This window comes from Nipponia nippon, unplaced genomic scaffold, assembly GCF_047370975.1.
Source record: "Nipponia nippon isolate SJK-2023a ecotype South Korea unplaced genomic scaffold, ASM4737097v1 scaffold_3, whole genome shotgun sequence".
Classification (NCBI taxonomy): Eukaryota; Metazoa; Chordata; class Aves; order Pelecaniformes; family Threskiornithidae; genus Nipponia; species Nipponia nippon.
Window position 1 is genome coordinate 38,156,147 of NW_028262347.1, and position 23,397 is coordinate 38,179,543.

Here is a 23,397-nt window from a genome sequence, read left to right on the forward strand (position 1 = left end):
GACTTCCACCACTGTCAATGGCACAGTTGCAGATGTGCAAAGCAACTGGAAATGAACCTTTTCCCTAAAGTCTGGCTCCTCATTTACCCTGAAGCATATGAGGGATCGCAGGTAATTGTACCTGCTGCTCTCAGAAAAGCACTCAAAACCTTAGCGTAGGCACTGGCAAAAATGGGTCTTCATCCAGCAACCCACTGATAGTAGACAGTATTGTTATGTCTGCTTTTTAGCTAAAATAGTGAATTAAAGAAAGATTAAAGCCAAAATTTTATGAGAACTTTGGGCTGATAAATGGTAGTTAATTTATGTGTACAAGATGGCAGTCAATGTCCTTAGCCAGAAGAGTGTCCTTTCTCTCCTGTAATATCCTGGCTCCCTAGCAGAAGGAAGACGTGCACTTACTGGAGTGAGACGAGTGAAGGGCCACAAAGATGATCAAGGGACTGGAGCGTCTGACATACAGGGAGAGGCTGAGAGATCTGGGACCATTCAGCCTAAAGACGGCTGAGGGGGGATCTAATCAATGTGTATAAATAGCTGACAGGGAGGTGTAAGGAAGATGGAGCCAGGCTCTGCTCAGTGGTGCCCAGTGACAGGGTAGCAGGTAATGGGCACAATACAGAAAACTCCGTCTGAATCTGAGAAAACACCTTTTTACTATGTAGGTGACTGAGCACTGGCACAGGTTGCCCAAAGAGGTTGTGGAGCCTCCGTCTGTGAAGATATTCAAAACCCAACTCAACACAGTCCGGGGCAAGCAGCTCTAGGTGACCCTGCTTGAGCAGGAGGGTGGACTAGATCATCTGGAGATCAGACTGTCTGGTCTCAGATCGGCCTCAGCCCTTCTGTGATGCTGTGCTCTGCTAACTTGAGTACCAGCCCCCAGGTACGAGAGACCATCTCCCTTTAGCTCCTGGTGACTCCAGCAAAGCACTCGTGAGCTGGGCAGAAAGTTCGTTATGAAATTCCTGATTAGCCCTGGCAGCACATCCACTCGCTCTGTGGGGACAGCAAGGAGACCCCAAACAGCATGCAGGGGCTACACTCCGCACAGACAGTCTTCAGAGGGTGTTGTGTAGGCATGGAGATCTCGGAGGAGGACTTGCAAAACAATAGGGAAGGAAGCAATGAACATTTTTAAGGGTGGGTTAAACACATGGAGTATACGTGGGAGGGAGAGGGGACATGGAGAGAAGCAGTAAAACAGGAGATGAAAATTGAAGTCTGGGGTAATGTTCAAAAGGCTGCTTTTAATTAAAGACCTTTTTTTCCAATACAATATACCATGCCAAAATATGAAAACAAGCCATAAAGTCAGATTGTGAACATTTTTGTTTTCAAATAAAACTTTGGTTCAGAAAAATAATTATATGTCTCCACACATCTATAGAATAGTACAGCGAGTGAGTCAATGCTGTACTGTCTGTTTCTCATTGGTTAGCTTTGATGTTTGGTTATATCTAAACCAGGTCATAATGGGTTGGGATATTAAAACATTATGTTCTTACTATTCTAGTAAACAACAACTAGACCAAATAGCTCCACTCCCGTATTTCCATTCCAGCCACACTGTCGTAGCAGGTCAGCTTGTGAGCCAGAGCCCTGATTTGTAGGAAAGGAACCAGTATCCCATTTTCTAGAGTCGAAACGATGCCTAAGGACAAAGACAAAAAGAAAGTTCGCTGTGGGAAAGGGGACCGATTGCTGCATGAGCCACAATACTCACTGCCTTTCAAGAAAGGAATTCCTCTAACCAGAGTAGAGGCGTAGCAGTGATTAGTGCCTGAGGAAGGAGTACGTTCTGCCTTAAAAAGATGGGAAGAGACATTGCACAAGCAACAGGCTGCTCAGGAGGAAAGCCACGCATTGCACTGGAAGGAAGATACCTGCTCTCACCATTTCTGTACAAAAGTTGGTACATCTGCTGAGTTAACAAAAACTGAACTTCTTCTTATCTAAGGAGATCTGAAACACTTCAGGTAGATCCAGATAGCATGACTTCAAAGTTATGAAGCCATGTGCTGCAGAGTATGTTTGCAAATCACATGTTCTGGACTGAGTTGATTAAATTTTGATATAAAAATTATATAAAAAAATCACAGTCTAGAGAGGCTGCCCAGTGGAGCAGAGTAGTTTAACTCCTCAAACCTGTGAATCTGAAACAAGATTTGGCTGCCATAAATCCTATCTATTTGGAAAAAATCTGTCTTGACACAATCCCTACATCCAGTCTCCAGTATTGTCCTGGCGTAATTTGAGTTGATTGCCAATTAACTTGCATTAATCATCATGACTGAAAAGCAAACAACACACTCTCAGCAAATATTTACCCTGCTCCAGCCTAGCATGAAATTTAGTCATGATGGTTAATTGAAGAGATAGGTCTGTGCAATTAAAATATTGTCTAGTGACTACATAATTTGTACTGTAAGTGCTCGTTGTGAGTGACCTGGTAGCGAGAACAAAATTTCCTTTGAAGTTGTTGCGAGATAAAGGGGAAAACCCCATAATCTATAGTTCCTTTCCCATTATAAAAACATTCTCATGACTTTCTTTTTTTTTAAGCCAGCCTATGAACTGTCTGGTATGTGAGGGGCAAAATTTGGTACTGAAGCTAAATTTTAGAGGAACGGTGTTATCAGAGGTGATGGAGGAAAGAGGGTTTGAGATATATTATTGATCTTTGGCAACTGCACACTCTGTATGCACAGAAGACTTTTTGGTTTTGGCTTGACTTCAGGAAGCACCCAAGGAAGAATATGCTTTACTTTTGTATAAAGACTTTGTTTGAGACCCTCAGAAACTGAGGCAAGGGCCCCTGCAGACCTGGTGCAAACAGTCTGGGGACTCGGTGCCTTCAGGCAGCAGGTAGCCCCGTGCAGCTGCCCTTTAACAGTTCCCCATGCGGCAAAGCCCTCAGCAAGGGGAGGAAATTTCGTTTTAGGCAAATAATTCCATGGTTGGGATTAACTTTTATGGACTTTAAATGGCTGTTTTCTATAAATCAGAGGAATTTAAAAGGTTATAAAAATAACGAAGCCCTCTAACAAGTATTGTAGCAAACATCTGTCGGCAGTTTGGTTTTAAATGATATACACTTAAAATTCCTACAGAACTCCACTCCTCAGTAAAAGATCTACTGCATTAGAGTTTTCTTATCACTCAGATGTCATGTTGTGCCTACCTTGGTTTTTTTTCATATTTAATCAAAGCATTCATAGGAACGTGCTTTATGTTTTCTTCATTTTACGTGAAAGATGTAGTATTAGAAGTAATGGTAGTACCTGAAAGCGAAGCAAAGTAGCTTAAACTGTTGTATGTCACAGCTCAATAACCTAATGAAATCTGCAGCCTTTCTAACAAAGAAAAGAGAATGTGTGTTAGCTTTGCAAATAGATGTAAGAAATTAACAATATTTTCTTCCTGTTATTTTAAAGAGATCAGTGCTGAATGTTCTATTCTGTTATCAATTAAATGACAAATATACCCTAATGCCAATTTTATACATTTAAAGAAAGAAATGCATCAAAAAAGTTCCTTTTTATCCCAGATCCATGGATATTTCTGGCTATGCACACACTAGAAGATTCTAGCATGCCTTATCCATAGCAGCTGCTCACAGCTGCATATGCCATAAATAAAATCACAGAGTGAGACAATGTATGTGTTTGTTAGATGTTTAGAGCATGGACCATGGCTTCTCCAAGATATTAACTGCATTAGGTCAGAGAAGTTGGTCCGTCTATGTTCCAAGATGAAGCATGAAGCAGTGAGATGAATTTCAGCAAAGAGGGGAGGCCATAGCTGTACTGCGCGTACCAGGCTATTGAAGAAGTCTGGCCAGAGTATGAGTATGTATGCCAGCAGCACATTTTGTTACTGCGGTGCAGTCTAGACACTGCTGTAATGAACAACATAATGATGCCTCCTTAGACAAGCGGATAATAAACTGTCTGCATACGAGGTTTTATTTTTCTGCTAGGGAAGGCAGCTTTGCCTTACCTGTTAATTGGTCCTGTCACAGAGGACCATTTTTTGCACCTCAGTGTGACACTCAGAGACACTTGCCATCGGCCTCATAAGGTAGTCCCAAAGTGGGAGGCACGCTTAACGATATGAAGTGATACAGAAACACACTCTGAGAAAACCAATTTACACGGAAGACAGGATAGCCAGCCCATTTTCCAGTACTGGCTGCTAAGGGTATGGGAATGAATGGAAGCAGCAGGATTAACAAAAGCAGAGATGCACACAAAAGGAAAAACAGAGATATTTTGGTGTTTCTAAAAAAGAAGGACCCAAATTAGAATTCAGCAAAATGGGCAATCTCAAAGAAAAATACATTACGTGACAGTGTGAACTACACAATGCTGTGGTAAAATGCACACAGCTCTGAAGAGCCTGTTTTATGCCTGCTTTCTTCGTGTTAAGAAAACTGTGACAGACCGAAGAAAATCCATGCATGAGGAAGATTTTTTTAACAACGGAGTGAATCCCTGCGTGCAACTTTCAACAGTAATCACTTGTGGTTTTAATGGCTTTAGAAGAAGAATGGTACAAAAACTCTCTGATTTTGTCAATGGAAGATGACTAGCTAGTGCTTAACGTCTCCTGTGGCATGCGACTGTGGATGGCAGATCAGATCCTCCAAAAGAATGATTTAGAAAGCTGGAAGAGAGAAATTTCTTGGTTGCTATCAAAAGGAGCCCCAGATTTTGAAAGGTGACACTGCAGGCTTCCAAGAATGCTTTGCACAGGAGAGATGGATAGAAATCTTTGCAGAATACATTAGCTTTTACTCCAAGTAATGAGAAAAGAATTTCTGTAAAGATAAGTAATACGAAGAAATCACTGTCAAGAAGCTTGGTGAGACCACAAAGTAATAGATTTAGCTTACATTTAGCAATTGAGTTTCTGGCAGTTGTCTGCTCTTTGGGAGACATGGGAAACAGAGTGGCTACTTGGTCATTTGGAGCCAATATTTTCTCTCACCAGACCTTGAGCTCTGGAAGCACTCTAGCATTTGAAGGGGTCATTTGAAACCAACCCGAGACTGCAAGCTGAAGGGCTTGGCAGAAAGGGTGGGGTTCGAGAGGAACACCAGTGAAAAAGAAAAATCCAAGTACACCAGCAGAGTGTTAAGTTTGAAACTCATCCTTATGTGCAGGGAAAGCAGGTTACTTGAAACAGAGGACCAAATAAATGCCTATTGCACGTTCCTGTCCATCATTAGCCTGCTAATGAAAATATGACTTTGGTTTAGATCAGAGTCAATCCCTTGACGCAGTAGGTAACTGCAATGGGGACGGTGGGGCCGTTCCACAAGGCTAAAGCCTTGGAAAGCAGCATATGGGCGAACAGATCCACAGCAATTTCCAGGTAAGTACAAGTACGCTGATACAAAGCACGTGGCATGCAGGATTTCTTAAAAAATAGTCACAACAAATTTACAGCTCCTCCTTGAGGGAATTCTTGGAGTTTCTCACTCCTTCTCTACCTTGCTTTGTTCGGAAACAAAATAGAAAGCAAGTGAGCAAAACTCCCCATATTTAGCCATTTTCTTGTTTAACAGATTTTCTGCAACGTATTTTATTACTGCTTCACTAGAGTTACTTTAGAGAAAATTAAGCTAAAAGAGACAAAATCATTAGGGTTTTGATAAATATGCACAGTTAATTACATCTTGAAAATCTCTAGCAAGGAATGATATTTCTCAGTATGAAGCAGGCTGGAATATACACGTGGTGCACAAGCTTCCTTTAAAATGTTTTCTCCTATGTCTTACAGATGAAAATTAGATAACTCTGCTTTGGGGAAGGGGAGAGAAGCAGGGAATACCAAAAAGAGAAATAGTATTAAGAGTTCAGATTAAAAAAAGTAAAAGATACACAAGCCTTCATTATCTTCAAATATTTAATGAAACGTATTGTTCTGGTATCCTGAGAACTGGTAAAAGCTATTCTCCTGAAAAGTTATTTCTTATTCCGGCACAGCAAGGGCTAATTCATTCTGTTGTCACTCAGCAAAAGATCAGTGCTCTTTCCAGTGGAGATTTCATGATCAGGGATGTCCAAAATGCCAATTTCCTAAGGCTAATATAAAAGGGGGAAATTATCACTGCTCCTCAGAGAAAGAACCTAAAATACTGTCTTATCAGGTTAGTTCCTAACAAAACAATGCTGTACAGGTCTGCTACTGGCACCTGCAACGCATCTATTGGCTCTACCTACACTGAAAATAAACTGTGAGGTTATTTTCTTTCCCTCACAGCTTGAAAAACAAGTGAAAACCTGGGCTGGCTGGCCCTGGGAGTGCATCTTTACATAGATTACAGACTGTTTGCAGTTTCAGGCTCTGGATAGATTTATTTATAATTAATAAATTAGCCTGAAAATTCTTTTCAGAGAAGGTAAAATAATTTCAATAAAACCTTTACAATTAGGGAAATGATTGCACTAACAAGTATTTAGACTAATTATGATGGAGATTTGAGCAGAGACTACATTTAATTAATCAGAGTACTTCTAAAAGCACAAATGTAAACCTTAGAGATGGTGGCTCATCTGATGTGACAAGAGAAAGTTCACAGCTGAAGAATAAGCTAATCCACCTCTTGCATGGTGGTAAACATGGATAATGCACACAGATTCATTTTGGCCATGCTTCAAACTTCCAACCCTTTATTCTTAAGCCTCACAGGCCAGCTTTGAAGTTGAGGATAAAGCTCCTCTAGCACACCATTACCAAAGAACAACCTTCTGATTATGATCTCATGAAAGTGCAATCAATAACTTACACAAGTTAAAAGCGTGGCAAACAGCAAAGGTCACGTAATTGGGCCTTTATTGAGTCCATGTGTTTCACTCTTGGCTTTAACTGGCACTCCTGTATAATAAATATCTCTCCCCAAAATGTAAGCAATGAACTTTCTCAAAAGTTATGAAATCTCACGGCAGCTTCTGTCAGACTGGAGTCCTTCTAGGATCTCAAAGGGGGATGCTTCCCCGTTAGTATACCCAAGTGACAGAAAGTTTGCAGCACCTCTGAGTGAGAGTTTATTTACTGCTCAGTAGGTAATGGTCTTTAGCCTTGTATTCCAAGCAAGTAAGTGTTTAAAAGTTATGGTGAAAAGGTTTTGAAAAAAATTCAACTCTTTCCTGACTAGTTGTTAGAAAGACTTCCTTCACACTGCTCTCTTTTAACATGGATTTTTAATGCCTTTTTTTGTCAATATCCAGAATAATTTTGTTCTTGTTTTACAGGCTGCCATTGACCAAAGCAAATTCTAGATACTACCATGAAAGAAGAACTAAATTCGTTATTTAAATAGAATGTTTGACCAGTGTATCTGAAAAGTAATTTGTGTGTTTGCTGCTGTACCTGAAATCACACTGGTCTACTGAGACAAGACCCGAGTATGTGGACATACGTTACTGTAATATTTCCATGTACCACACAGGCCTTCATATAGTTATGTCCTCCGTAACTATACTTTGATCAAAACAAGATGGACTCATCTTCATAATAAAGCAGGGAAGTATTACCTTACCCCAGTTTCTGATGAGAAACAGTTTCTACAAACAACTTTTCTGCCTTTCAGGCTGTTTCCTTAGGCAGGACCTGCACAGCTTCATCCCCAGGTTACAGTACCAGTCTCACAGGGTCCAGTCTTTTGAGTTAAGGTCCAGAATGGTCCCACATATTTTCCAGCATTTAAATGAAGTATATTCTTCAAAGCCAGATCATCTTTGACTTCCTGGACACTCAGAGGAGAGAGACCAGCACTTGCAGAAGAAAATTCAGCCCACCCAGAGTCTGATTTACCTGCTGTCTTGAACTGCCTTTCTCTCCCTGGGTGCAGATGGAGTCTATTCGCAGCGTGGGCATCTTCACCTGGCCTCACCCTGCTGACTTTATCTGCGCTGGTTTGCTAGCAAAGTCATGCCCCAAAGAGGTGGCGAGTCCCGAATTTCACTGCAGCACATGGGCTGTGCTGCCAAACAGAGACAATTCTCTGCACTTGGTATCATTTCACTGAGTTTAACAACAGTTATTTAGAAAAATCCTCTCATCAAAAATGTCTTCCTTCTGCCCCTAGCCACTGCTTGTGTACCAATCCTTTCCTACTTGTCAAGGCCAGTCCTTTTTGCCTTCCCCTTCTTCTTGTCACAGTCTTTCTTAGAAGGGATTCAGATGATGAACATGGCAAAAAGTCAGGCTGGTCTTCCTTTTTTCTCCTTCTGCTACAGTCCCTTTCTTCAATGGGATTAAGAAAGGTTAAAAGTTTTGTGCAGGTGAACTTGGTGAAAGACAAAAGTAGTGTTCTGATACAGGCAGTGCTGGCATGACCAGGCAATCCTCCATTCGAGGAAGATGAAAGAAATTAGGAAGAGTTATGACAGTCAGGGTAAAGCTGAGCTTCCAGACGAACCCTTTGCACACACTTGCAGGAATGAGTCCTACTCAGAAAGGTATGAAGTATATTTTGTGAAAGCTACATCCTTCTGGTTTATTTTTTTACTCTGGATAATGTGACCTATCATCTGTCCATACAAATCCTGACAGGAAGGGCCAGCAGCTGGCAGTTCACCAGCAGAATGTTTTGCAGAGACCCTAACCTCACTTGTATTAGAGAAAATGCCAGTGGGACATTTCAGCTTCAGACGTGAATGCGTGGACCTCCCCAAGCCCAAATTTACCTCTGATGAAAAACCAGTGGGAGTCTGATGACAGCAGAGATCGATACTCTGCTCTGAGATAACTCCCCCAATTCGGGATTACAGAGTTTTGCTGAGATCAAGAGCTGTAATTTATTCCTTGACGCACAGCTACGGTGAATCTGGTCTGCTCTTGCAGACCCAGGCCAAATTGTTCTTTTTGTCCCTCAATACATCCCAGATGTGCTGACAATCCATAACTTCTGCTGGAGTCAAAGGCTGCTGGAGGTTCTCCAAATCCCCCAAACCAGCCTTTATAGACTAAACGAAGCGAGTAGCTCTGGGCTGAGTGTGGTCCATGTTACTTTCAGAAAGAAAGAGGAGGAGAACAACGCCCCGCACTGCAAACCTTGCTGAGCTGTCAGGTCTGCTCCCCGCATCGCTACAGGGCACAGAAACGCAGCGCTCGGCACAGCAGCCTGTTGGTCAAACCCTGCCTGTCACCTGTAGCAGGACTCGCTTTGGTACAAGTCAGCTGAGTCAGGGTCAGTTTTGTTTGGTTCTGCTTGAACTTCTGCCGGTTAGAAGAGGCTTGGGGTTTGGGTGTTGTTTCTCTGTTTTGATTGGATTTGCCAGATTTTTTGTAGCTCGCAGTACTGGGACTGCGCCAGGGCAGCTCAAGGCAGCCTAAGACTGGGCTGTCGCAGTCCTACCCTCTTCAGACGTGGTCGTGTGATGAGCTAAGCAAGACAGTAGGTCAAGTTAAAAATTAATCACTTCTTTCTGTAGGGCTAGTTTTCAGCCAGAGCAGCTCCCTGAGCAGCCACATCAGCACTGGCACAAGAAAGAGAACAGAAATGTGTGACCAGGGATGGGAAAGAAGATGGGACGGTGTCAGCCGCTAGCCTGGCTGAAGCTGTTGTGGAATGGCACTGGAAGCGAGGCGAATTGTTCCTGTGCCTTTGGCAGACATCAACTTCTCTCACCGCACTCTCAGATTTCATTATCCTGGAGCGAGGAAGAAACTAAGCTGAGAATCATCAGTGAGATGATGGTTCCTCTGACGCACTACTGAAACCAGCAGAACCTGCACCCAGACAGGGCATGCACGTTTCTGATGGCACTGCCAGAGCTGTCACGTGGACACAAGGCTTTTTATCTCTGAGAAAAATGAAAAATCCAAACACATGATTACGCCCTCAGAAATACAATCTTGCAATTGTTCGTTAAGGTTATACACTGGGCATAATTCAAGTTGACTCATATTTGTCATTTTTTTAAGCTTGAGGCTGTTCGTATTAACAGGTTTCTTTGGAGCAACACCAGATTATAAACACGTTTCTGAAACGTCATCAAGGAGCATCATCATTCCTCTTTAAATGGAATATGACATACCTCTCAGGAAAGTGAGACACATGCCAAGTGCCAGCTCTCCAACTGTGGCATGCCACTTAGGTGTGCTGTGCAGCTGAACTGAGGACAGGCTGTCTTGCCACGTCTTAGGAAAATGTCGTACAGAGAGCTACAGAAGAGACTGGACAAGGATGCTGCATCAGGAGGTTTCTTTGATCATACCAACCATACATATAGTTTGCCAGTGAGGAAATCCACTGGTCGGGGTATGACCTGTCTCAGCTAAGGACGATGCTGCTCTGGTGCAAAGGTGCTCTGCTGCTCAGGCAAACCAGACTGGAACATGTGCACTCCTGAATCAAGAGAGCCTGACGCTCCTCCAACAGCCTTTGCCGTTATGGTGGTGCACACAGCATATGGGCTCCCTCATGTGGATCTCCTAAGATGTACCAGAGACGGACCATGCAAGTACAGCTCTGGAGTGCTGCAGCTGAGGGAGATGCCAGGCAACTTGCTCCCATCAGCTCTGCTGGGAAGAGGGACTCTCCCACACCCTTCCCAGTGTGCGGGGAAGGAGATCCCATCTCTGCTCATCTCAGAGTGAAGAGACATGCTGCTGTCTAGACAATGGGATTAAGTTTATGCAACTTGCAAACTATTTTCAAACTTTTAAATCTCTGAAGAACAAAGTGGGATTTTTTCCTAATCCTTTCTACCTTTCAATCTTTTTTTTTTTTAAGGAAACAGAGGAAATGCTATACAAAAACCACTTGTGTTAATAAAATAAAGTCTCAATAAGTCTTATCGTATCCAGTTAAGCAGTCAAAAGTCAGGAAATACCAGTGAATAATGCTGTGTGTACGGACTTAACTCCGTCTCTGTTTTTATGGGACATTAAAACCTCATTAAGTACATGAGCCCATACTAATTCTTGTCTATGAGACAGAACATCACAGAGCTTCTTCTGTAACTGTGAATCTTACACAACCAAAGAACTGGTGCTGAAGTCCTGTAGGCTTCCGCATAGTGAATGGCTGTTATAAATGCTGAGTAGCCTTTGAAAATCTGGCCCACTAAGTCAACTGGCCACATTAATATGCAGATACCCAGCAAACCGCTCAGCTGCAAGCTGTGCAGTACAAGACATGCAGAGGTCTAGGGAAAATATGCTTGCACATGAAGGCCAACTACCTTAATGTAATAGTTTGTTGCTGTAACCTTTCAATTGTATTTAACAAACTGAGATGCATATGAATTAGGGGTGGCAGAAACTGGAACGCCACAACTTGCTGACCACAAGATTCATTAGAAATGTTTTTTGGGGAAATGTGTATGGAAAAAACTCTCAAGCCCAAACCATGCTGACCATATGCAAATATCCACATATGTTTTCAAAAGTAGTAGAAATCTGTTTTCAGAAAAATTATGATTTATCTGTAGGCTATTAACATACTCCTGAAGGACAACAGGTGAGCAACGCACCGCAGTTAGAAGGTCTATTTTCCATGATATACTGAAAGGTATGTTTAGTTAACGGTTGAGTTTTCAACATGCAGATTGTACAAATTTTAATCCAAGACTTCTTGCTTTTTCAAAGAAACGTCTTCAAATATTTTCTATGCATTGAGAGTGGTCAGTAGCTCACCTTGTGCTTGCCAGAAATATAACTTAGACTTTACCACAGGAACTAATTTAAGTATACCATTACTAAATCTGGCTTATCTGGAAGTCTATAATCAGAGATAAAAAGCAAGCTTCACCTAAACATCTCTGCTGTTTGGTTATCAATCATCAGAGTAGATGCTTATGCCTTTAAAGCAAACTGTCCTGTGAACATGGCTGGGGTAGCAAAACCAGATTTGTTGTCAAGGCACAATAATAATGTGTGAAACAGTGTTGCAAACTCTCATAATCGAATATCAGGTCAAGAAATTCTGCTCAGGTTATAAGAAAAGCTCCAGCTCTTCTTTCTGTCTCACCACGCTTAGGGAAGCCCCTGCGGACTGGCTGCTTCCTCCACCTTCTCCTCTCCTGGGTGGAATAAGCAGACACAGCCTGAGCAGGAGACCGGCACAACTGTCTCCTCAGAGCAGAGAGGGTTAGTTTGGGGATCCTCTTCTGTTTTGATGGGGAGTGGTTATAAAGGAATCAGAGAGGGAAGAATCTCATGATACCACTTTCACAGAAGGGCAATGGCCATCCCTGTCTTTCCGTCTCTTATAAAACTGGCTTTCTGCTTCTCACTCTTCATGAGACCTCTGGCCTGAGGAAGGGAAGAAATCCTGAAAAACCTGGGCATGCTCCATCACCTGCTCTAAACCAAGGAAGGGGGAAGGACCTTACTGCATTTACCTCAATCTTTGCAGACAGGGATAAGAAACATATATAAACCTAGAGACAGAAGTTTCTGTTGTAGTTGTTGGGGAGAGGTGGAGAAACAGAGATTTCATGAGAACTTGCAGAGGCTGCAAGCTCTATACCTCCAAGTAACCATTCCTCCTGCCAGCAAACTTTCAGATTCCTCATCCTTTTAAGTATTTCCCCATTAATTTGATTGAATGAACTTATACTGCTTGATTGCATTGAGAAAACCTTACTTTTGGATGAATAAAGGTCTTATATAAATAAGTTAAATACTTAGGAATGTTTTAAATCTTGTAATTCTACTGTTAGGTTTCATTTAATTGCTGTCTAAACAAATCATAGTAACAGTGGCATCATGGCACCAACTATATAAATTATGAAGTTTACTTGACTGCAAATGTTTGGCAGGACAATTAAAAAGGGTCCATTAAGTAAACAGGATATTCACACTGATACAATTCAAATGTGAACTCCATTAGCGGGCAGGATAAGGCACTTTGTCCCATCAAAGGAAAGCTACTATTATGTCAAGTAAAAATGTGAAACCCAAGTGGTTCTTGATGCGATGAAGGCCTCTAATTTCTGTCTGTAAGGGACAGTATAAGCTTCTCCACCCTGTACCTAATAGCAACATGCCACAGCTCTGACTGGAGGGTCGTAAGCTTTCAGCTGCACTCCTTTGCCAATACAGAAATCTGATCATGCCATCATAGATCTTCCCGTGCAAAACTGGAAGAAAGGAGATAAAAAAACCCCAGCACAAACCAAAAAAATATATCAACTAAGGTAATGGTCAGCATGCCCTGCTAGCAAATTATTTCCCAGCTCTTAATATGGCTATGCATTTCATCTGTTGGTTGTGATTCCAGACCCGGGTAACTGTATTTTGCCTCTCCTTCCTCTCTGGCAGATGCCAGTGTGCTCTGCTGTGAAACCTGCCTGTTCTCCCTGAAGGTCCCTGCATGGAATACTGCAGGCACGTAGCTGCTCGCAGCTATTCGATGTATCTGTGGCTTCATGAGGAAAAAATAAATTTGTTTCAAGCTGGTCACTCAAATGGACTCTGTTTCAACAGTTCAATTTATTTCCCAGAACTTCTGCAAGAAAGAGAACTGGCTAAGGCTCAAACTTGGAAAAATGAAAGCAGTGTTTACTGCAGCTTAAAAGGAACGGGCTGAAGTTGGTACTTGTACTCCTTACTGAAGGTTTTCAGTGGACTTGATTATTTGCCTATGCAGTTTTTAGTCTCAGATTCCCATTGACTATATCAATATTCACACATTTGCAAGCTGAGAGCAAGTAGAAAACATTTCAGGGAGAGCCTATCTTCTCCTGCTCATCAACAAGTTGTGATCTCTCCATGCTTTCCTCATGTTCTCAGAAAAAATAGGTTCATAATTGCAGTACTGAAAGCTCTGAACTCATTCTCTGATGGTCAGGATGGTCCAAGAGCCTGCCCTCTCCTCTTCTGGCCAGCCATCGTGGCAAAGGCTGGCTCTGCTGCTCTTGCTACTGGTTTCTGTGCAGAGTTGGTGACAGGTCTTCTCATTAGTGGGCTGCTGTTTGGGGAGTTTGTTTTCCCTGGTGATGGGCCAAAACCTGAGGCTGGGAGATTGCCAGGTTTGATGTCAGGCATATTTATTTCCTTTAGGATCGGTTGGGTTTAGTTAGCTGTTTATCCAGGCTAAGGGGCAACTTCAGAGGATTTGTGGGACCAGCTCTGAAAGCGGTGTTTGGTCTCTAAGTTATTTATTGAAGTATTTGGCAGTGATGGCAGCAAGTGCTGAAGCAGCTGGAAGGTAATTGCCCACTTTTCCTTGTACGGCCAAACAAGCTGGATGCCACCAGTTGGTTGCAAAACAAGGCAAACTTTCATACTAGATGCAAAAAATCCAGGGGTTTTCTCATTGTTTGGCTGAAAAAAATCCACCCCAAATATTTGTAAGCCTTTACTAAGGCATTGCTATTCTGTACGTGCCTCTTCTCCAAGTCAGACAGACTTGTCAGGTAACTCCTCCTCAGCATTTTTGTGCAGCTAAGTGGTCTTCTATGAATGGACTATGAATCCACAGACTATGGTGGATTTCAGGTATCATAGCTAGATAAAGTATTCTCAGTGCTTCTGCACAACGGTATCACTGTCTTTGCTTTATTTATATTATTTTTTCTGAGGCAGATTTCGGTTTGCTGCTTCGCTGTGATTGTACAAGCCAGTTTTGTGTTCCTGCCTGGCCCATTTTGTGCTAATGGCTGGCTTGGGGGATGAGAGGAGAGCAGTGGATTTTGTTTACCTTAACTTTAGTAAGGCTTTCAGCACTGTCTCCCACAATATCCCCACAGGAGAGAGGAAGTAGAATTTACGTAAGTGAGGCGGGCTGCTGCCCTGCCAGGCTCAGTGGGTTATGATCAGTAGCACCAAGTCCAGCTGGAGGCCAGTCACTAGTGGTGTAACTCAGGGGTTGATAACTAGGTCTCATACTGTTTAACATCTTCATTAATGACCTGGACATTGTGACAGAGTGCACCCTCAGCAAGTTTGCAGATGATACAAGACTGGGAGGAGTGGCTGATACACCAGAAGGTCATACTGCCATCCAGAGGGACCTCAACAGGCTGGAGGAACGGGCTGACAGGAACCTCACGAAGTTCAGCAAGGAGAAGTGCAAAGTCCTGCACCTGGGGAGGAACAACCCTGGGCAGCAGTACATGCTGGGGGCCAAGCAGCTGCAAAACAGCTTGGCAGAAAAGTACCTGAGGGTCCTGGTGGACACCACGTTGACCACGAGGCAGCAATGTGCCCTTGTCGCAAAGGTGGCCAACAGCCTCCTGGGCTCCATCAGGCAGGGCACTGCCAGCAGGTCGAGGGAAGTGACCCTTCCCCTCTGCTCAGCACTGGTGAGACACACCCGGAGTGCTGGGTCCAGTCCTGGGCTCCCCAGTACGAGAGAGACATGGACATATTGGAGTGAGTCCAGGGAAGGGGCACGAAGGGACGGGAACACACCTCACAAAAGTTTGAGGACATGTCTGTTTTTCCCTATTTAGCTCTTTCTTCTATGAAGTAAATGTAAGGAAAGCGATGAATCTTCTGCAGGTTCTTCTATAGGCTGACAGGTCTGATTCATTAGAGATTGGGAGGACCAGTGACGCAGGCAGAGGCCCTGTAGGACTGTCAGCTCCCACACATCATCTGCCAGGGTGCCACCCAAGGGGAAAACACATCTGATCTCAATGCATGCGTACTCATTGAGCAGGACTTCTGTTACTTTATACAATTAGCTCAGCTCAAAGTGTCACACATAGCCGAGGTGCTTTTTGTACATGGATCTCAACTTTATTTTGTATATGAAGAGCCAGTCTTTCATTACATTGTTACATACTTTATTACATATATTTTACTACAATCACAGTTTGTTGCAATTAAGATTTCAAAATGTCAGTCTCCACAAACCAAAGAGAAGGGAAAAAATGCAAAGTTAACTGTGCATTCAACAACCTGTCTAAAATGTGATTGACTTTGTGTTTCTTCCATTTACTATTTCCAAAAAAGCCATTTACGTAACAGAAAATACCAATAAAGCTATCTTCTGCTTTTCCTGAAACATACACATGCAGCAACAGACCTCTACGACATTTTATTTTACACATAATTCACTGCAAAGAACACTGCGTTTTGTTATGGAAAGACTAAGTATTGCAACGCAACTGTCTGTTCTTTGCTGTGCATTTTGGGTGAGTACACTTTCCACCATGTCTGGGCTACAGTCTGATGTAGTGAAGAGTTTGGCCACAAACAGTTAGAAAGCAAACAAGCAAACAGAAAAACCCCAGCAAAACAAAAAATCCAATATGCCTGAACAGCAGAATAAAAGAGACTAATAGAAGTAAAGTAGCATCTTTCAGAAGGTGGAATTTGTACACAAAAAGGAAAATAAAACAAGAACAAACCTTGGCAAGACAAGTGAAAGCCACAGGAAGGCGAAACAAAAAGGGTTTTGAGATGCGTTTTCTTGAAAGCTTTAAAAATACTAATCAGGAACTCATTGCTCTGAGCTAAGGTATATAATACTTAAAATTCTGTTCAACATGACACAAGTACCTACTGTATATCACTGCTTTGAAAGCTCTGGGTCACACCATATTCCCTACATATGTGCATGCCCTAGAAAGAGTGTGGTTTCTTACATTTGTTTTAGATGTACATAATTCACTTGGATAGAAGCAAGCCATTCATACTCGTAGCTACCAAAAAAAACTGCTTTGGAAAGCATGATACCAACAGAAGTTAAATACATTAAAAATTCTTCCAGTTAGCTCTTGTTATGGTTAGTTCTTTCTTTTTACTCCATGGCATGACTTGTAATGGCATTAACTTCAGACCACTGAGAACATACCTGGGAAACTGTCTGTAAAAAAGAGGTGATGTTGACAGGAAACATTTTTGCTTCCATAAAGAAGAGGAAAGCAACACAGCCTGGATTTTATATTTCAGAAAAACTGTTAGTAACATGGGGAGAGAAATCTGTATGTTTTCACAAAATACAGTCTTGAAGCTTGGGGCGTCCTGTTAGTTCCAGTGCTTTTCAACAGTTACGTTGTACAATGCAGCTCCTACTGTAAAAGTAGTGAAAAATATTTTATTACTTAAGCTTTTTTGTTAAAAATGTATTAGAATATTTATAGAAAGGATAAACAATGAAAAACTTTAAGAACGGTTTATTTAACGCAGCTTTACACTGCTGTGTAAAAAGAATAATTGTGTAGTTTACACATATACCATGTAAATTACTATGGAAACCAGATGTAGCTTACACTACAAGGTGCCTTGTAACTCATCTCTGCTGAGCAATAAATCCCCCCCTTTTCTTCTTGGCAAAACTTTGAGAAACTTTACTGCTGTTTTCTATCAGCAGATGCAACAGATGGCTGGCACATGCCTGCTTTACTAAGAAAGTGGGATCTCTACAGCAGTACTTTGATCCCTGGTGGCATGTCTACAACACTGAGATGCAAAATACCACAGCTGAGCAGAATCTAAATATTAAAGGTTTGGAGCTGTGCTCGCGATATGAGAACCCCCCTGTCTAAAAATCATGCTTACGGTATGTAAACATCTTCACATTCCACATGGAAATTTTGGTACAGGGGTCAGAAAACAAAGTATTTCCTCTGGTGACATGAAACCGCAGTGAAGGTACTACTGTAAATCCCAAGAGTGCGAGTTTATGTGATTGCCCTGATCAAACTTCCAGAACAGCCATACTTTTATTGGAAAAAAAAACCCTAAACTGTGCGTATGAGACATTTTTTTAAGCTGAAATGCATCACTGTAATCACTGGGTATGAATAAGATATTTACAAAAAGTTCAGCAGTTTCCTTGAAGAAAAGTTTCCTTCGAAGAATTACAGGTTTTGAAATTCACTGGGTTTTGTTTTCTTTCAGTTTATCAGGGAAATAGTGATGTTTGAATGGAGCACCCTAATGCATCAATAATGCCTTAAAATTGGTAGTCTGTTAGCTTTCCTCTGGGCAAGGAAACAAAACTTCTCCTGGCATAGCTGGATATTCCATTTTATCTTCGCAGTCAGGCTACGTCTCAGCAATATAAGGTAATCCCAGAGAAATCAGTTGAGCTATTCGGGGCTGAGGGTCACATTGCTGAGATCAGAACTAGCCTCCAGGAGCTGTAATTATATACCATTCCTAAGCTCCACTTTACAATATAGAAACAATGCTAGAAAATGCACTGATGACATATATCCCCTCTTCTTAAGAGGTGGGCATCTTTTTGCTTTACTCAAGGTTATCAATAACTCTTTGATCAGAAGTAACCCAGCCTTTCCAGTAGGGACAGGTCCAATTCCCTCTTTTAAGGGCCCCGAGGACTACATGCTGGGATGCCCCCTTACCTCCTGACACTTGTGCTCTTGTAACCAGAAGCACTCCCAGACCAAAGACTTGATCCCCTTGTACGCACATGCATATGCACATCTCCTGTCACAGGGCAGAACCACCACTGCCATATCACAAAATGGCATGCATCCAGCAGCACGAGGCTGGATACCTCTTCAACACGTAATACATATGCGATATCCATGCACCATGAGATATATACACGCATCCTCCAGTCACATGGGCCACGTCCCATTCACGCACCAGCACAGGACTGAGTATTCAGAGGTCACATCATGGGCATGCATTCAACCGTGCAACAGGAGAGGAGCCGTGGGGTACTCGTGACAGTTGGGAGTGGGAAGTGAGCTGCTACAATAATTCATCTGACCCCAAATACTTCTCCCATATCTGAAAGGAAGAAAGCAGCCTGGGCAGGTTGTGGCCCAGACCGATTGTTTCTGTGGATCGGACCAGAGACTGCTACAGAACAAAAATTTCAGCTTGCTTTTTCGTTTCTTTTTTCATCTCCTATCTATGAAACCAGCCTGGCTGCTGCTCTGTCACTGAGCACTGGCTTCCTGTGCACTGATCAACCTTTTTTTGATATGGTTCTCTCCCACCAATACTCACTCACATGTGAACTTAACTTTACTGCTGTCAGAAGTCTCAGTGAAAGTTAAGCATACATATTGGGTTTTGTGGATTTGGAGCTTAAGAGCTTAAGTACCTGTCATAAGTTCCTAAACGCTGTAGAGATAATGGTATCACTGCAATCTTTGCTGCCTTCCACTGGTGGACATAGCGAAACATCCCGCAGCATTAGTTAGCACAATAGGGTCTATTCCGCTCTCATTGGGAAGTCTTTAAGTGCAATCTTCCCCAGAGGACAAGATCCCCAAAAGCCATTGTTCTTTCTTTTGCAAAAACCATATGGAATAAGAGCAAGAAGCGCACCAGTGAGTGCCAGTGGTTACATGGATGCCTACTGTATGCTATATATTACCACTGATTTTTGCTTTTTTAAACCTTTCAAATCAAGGAGCAATCTTTGTAACTACCAATTTAGCCAGATTACATTTTTTCTGAAAAGAACATAACATCTGTAATCTTATGTTTAAATTCCTAGGTAAAAAGATAAAATACACAAAACCAAAACAATCCCATTCTGCAGTACTCTAGCCTTCTCGTAACGCCTGGCTCATCCTGACTTCACCAAAAAAGGCAGGTATTCAGCACCTTCAGATCCTTAAATTTCGGGCTTCCCCTAATTAGAACTAATGGACTAAGGACTAAAAGCACCTAATGCTTTTCTTTGGTTAATGTTTTCCAGTGAAAATGGCTTTAATTCTTTGTTTACCATACAAAATCTTTTCCACATAAAATGGATCCAGGGTGTAAAGGCCACTGTATTAGAAACGTAACATCTAAATGTAGTGGGTTTTTACCACTTCAGTTTACACAGAATACACGTATAATCTAGGTCTTAGTATGTTCCTTTCAACAGACAGTTTTGAACTAGAATATGGATGTACACATCAGTGCAGCACTGAGAAGTATTGCCACTCCCTGGGTTGGATTATTTACTCACCTACAACTCAGATCATTATTTATCCCAGGAGCAGGTAGATGGAATCTACCCACAGGATATTTATACCCACTTTCCACAGGTGTAAACAGGGATGCAAGGTGCATGTCAGGAGAGACTGAGCCCTACCCAGCTGGAGATCCCAGGTGTGGTGGGTTGACCTTGGCTGGCTGCCAGGCACCCACCCAGCTGCTCTCTCACTCCCCTGTCTTGTTGCTATCAGGGCTAGGAACCATGTAATGACATAGACAGGATCTCCTGTACCTACTCAGGAGAAGCCAGATATCTATAGAACCAGAAAGGGTCTAGCTACTGCTAGAGGCTGTGGCTTATACTACTGACAGTCCCCAAAACCTTGGAGACCTAGAGAAACATCTTCAAATCTTAAGTGGGATACAAGGTTAGGAGGTCTATAAGGCACAAGATACAAGACTCACAGAAGAAATTATTTCCATTTTACCAAACAGGAGACAACTGTATGCTAGTTAACACTTGTTTTACAGAAAGCAGTCTAGTACTTCAATATCTTGAATGCCTTTCTTCTTTCAAAGAGAACTAGTTTCCATTTATTTTCCTTCTTCCTTTCTTGCCTCTCTTCTCCCCTTTCCTCTTCTCTTCCTTTCCTTTCCTCTCCTTCTCTTCTCTCCTCTCCTCCCTCCCCTCCCTTCCTCTTCCCACTTCCCCTTCCCTGACTTGCAAAATTCCCAGAAAAAAAGTATTCTGCCAGAATAAAGGTAGCAAGTACTTAGTACTTTCCTGGATGTGTCAATGGAAACTTCTAAGAACATGTATACTTAAAAAAAAACCAGAACACTGAAAAAAACTGGTTGAAATCCTGCTCTTCGTCTACAGACCTGCATAAGTATCTAAATATCCACAGCCATAAGACTGGAGTGCCAGTGTTTACATTGACTGTACACGCAGATGAACTTGTAAGGAGTCGCTAGATGGGATTATAAAATCTCCAGATGAAGAGCCTCTCAGTTTTAACACTTGTTTGACCCATAAATATCTGAAAGTTAACACGCTGTGAACAGAGTAGAGCAATGATGTTACTTTAACCATTTAGGTATTTCACTTACTAATTATGTTTTGTCTAACAGGAATTCAGTAATTCAGCAACGAGGAGGAGGAATAATGGGTTAAACAACTTTGCTGCTGCTCAGAAGGGATTTCGTCCTGCAAGTTGCATCAAGGGGAACACTTGTCTATGCTGCCTTTAAGCCTGTGACTCTCCTCACCCAAATCAGTGTTACAACCATCTTTTCCTAATGAGCTACCTGTAGGCAGCAGAGCACAAGAAAGGACTAGAGAAGAAGGACAGGGTTCAATCTAACATCTCAATCCTCCTTTCCAAAAGGAGGCAGTTTTATCACGGACAGCAACTGAAGCTGGCAGAGAAATGGAGCAGGAAATATACTCCCAAAACACACTAATTATTTCTAGATATTTAAATGCCAGCCCTTGGCATACAAAGTTGTTTTCTTTGTAAAGCTGGACTGGAACACCAAAGACCTTGAGCAAGTCACTGAGCCTTTGTGAGTAAGTTTTGTCTCTCCACATTCCCCTCCCTCTCTAAAAGAGGAGGTGAAGTGTTTCCTAAACTCAAAGGCTTTGCGAGGATAGCAAAAATTACCAGGGCCTCAGACAACACCTCCAAGTCAAACAAGTCCTGTAGTTAGAAAGAGTATTTTAAAACAACCAAAACCACAACCAGATTTGTGAAGCTGCAATTAGCTGAATTACACAACCAGTTTTCACCGAATATTTGAAGGTAAATATTGTTTCATCTTTACCAAGCTCTTTATTGTATAAAGTCAATGTCCAGCGTTGTAAAAATGAATTAATTTTATCCATCGTTTTTATGTTACAATGTTTTTTTTCTGTACCCATGATAATGTATGCTAACATGTTTCAGCTTTATGCAAATTTAACATATGTTGTCAGTGCGTCAAACCATGCATATGTTTCTTCACGAAAACACGTCACGCAGTCTTATCTTTTCAACAAAAGAATCCAAAGGGATTTGATACACTGCGGATTTACGTGGTTTTCCAATTAAACTTGGTAAAATTAAGCCAACAGAAGAGGATCATTATTTACGAGAACGACACACTTAAGCGTGCACATCTAGTGCACAGAGGTCCATGAATAACCTGTAGCGTTTGTCCATAAGCTAAAGAAAGTTGAAAGAAGGTTGCACCCCCGTAACTCCTGGCAGGTAAAATTCTGTTACAACTAAAGGCAACTGCTGGCTTCCCCGCGAAGGCTGGTTGCCTGCTCACGCCTCGCCAGCCCGCCGGGTTCTCCAGGGCCCGAGACCCCCGGCTCTCCCGCGGACTGTACAAGCCCACCCCCGGACAGCCTCGCCCCGGGACCCCGCCGTGCCCCTGGCCGCGTCTCCCGCCGCCCTCGGGGCCCCGCGGGGCGCCGGGGCTTCAGGCGCTGCCCAGGCGGGTCCGGCGAGGGGCAGGGGGGCAGGCCGCCCCGGCACGCCTCGGAGAGGGTTTCCTCAACTATTCCAAAGCCAAACCACCTGCCGGGGTTTAAAGAGCCGCCGCCGCCCCTCGCCGCGGCCCCATCTCTGCACCTACCCGTCCCGTCGCCTGCCAGGTGAAGTTCATGGCGTGGATGCTGACGGGGATGGCGGGCATCCTCTGCTGGGCTTTCCTGAAGTCGTGGGTGAAGGGGGCCATCTTCCCCTCGGACACGATCAGAATATCCTCCTCGAAGCCTGCGAAAGGCAAAGGGGGGCGATAGGCGGCAGCCGGGCCGGGCTCCGCTCGGCGCAGGGCTCCCGCCCGCCGCGGCAGCCGGCTGGGGGCCGGGCCCCGCTTACCGATGAGGACCCGCGCTTGCTGGGCGTCGATCCACATGTAGAGCGTGTCGGGCTGCCGCGGCGCGGCCCGCAGGCTGCAGAGGCTGAGGGCGCCGCAGAGCAGCGCGGCGCACAGCCGCCCCGCCGGGGCCATGCTCCGCGCACCGCCCGCCCGGGGCTCGCCGGCTGCCGCTGCCGCTCCGGCCGCGCCTGCCCTCTGCCGCGGGGCGGCCCCGGCCCCGGCCCCGGCCCCGGCCCCGGCGGGAGGGGGGCGCGGGGCGGGGCGGGGCGGGCGCGGTGGCAGCCGGGGGCGGCGGGGAGCGCGGTGCCGGCCAACTCCCTGCGGCGGGGTCCTTCCCCCGCTGCGGAGGGCGGCCGCACGGCGCGGCGACGTCTAGCGACGGCGTAGCCGGGCAGGCGGCCCTCCGCTCCCCCGGGCCGCCCGCTCCGGCGCAGGCCCGGCCGAGTGCGGGGACGCGGTGGGTGACCGAGGCCCGCTCGGTGGCGGGAGACGTGCCCGAGGGTCGCCGTGCCCGGCACATGCTGCGCACGAGGTGCCGCCTGCCCCTCTCCCGCTGTTCGCCCCGCAGGGCCACCCTGGAAATCAAGACGGCACCACCGCCGCCACAAAAGCACCGGTGAAGGAACTCACGCCGGCGTGAAGAAACCACGTCTGTGCGTCGGGGCCGCCTGGGGCAGGCGGCGTTTGGGTTAGGGCCTGGGG

At 44.0% G+C, this 23,397-nt stretch overlaps 1 protein-coding gene across 1 annotated transcript in view; it reads right to left on the reverse strand.

The window, feature by feature from the left end:
- WIF1 (Wnt inhibitory factor 1) overlaps positions 1-22,888 on the reverse strand; it is a 43,431-nt gene extending 20,543 nt beyond the window's left edge. Inside the window, exons 1-2 of the mRNA XM_087765645.1 lie at positions 22,695-22,888; positions 22,450-22,589 (exon numbers count right to left, since the gene is read on the reverse strand). Of these exons, the coding sequence (XP_087621771.1) occupies positions 22,450-22,589; positions 22,695-22,827 (273 nt within the window). The 5' untranslated portion in view covers positions 22,828-22,888. The remainder of the gene's footprint in view (positions 1-22,449; positions 22,590-22,694) is intronic.
- Between the last annotated feature and the right edge of the window lie 509 nt (positions 22,889-23,397).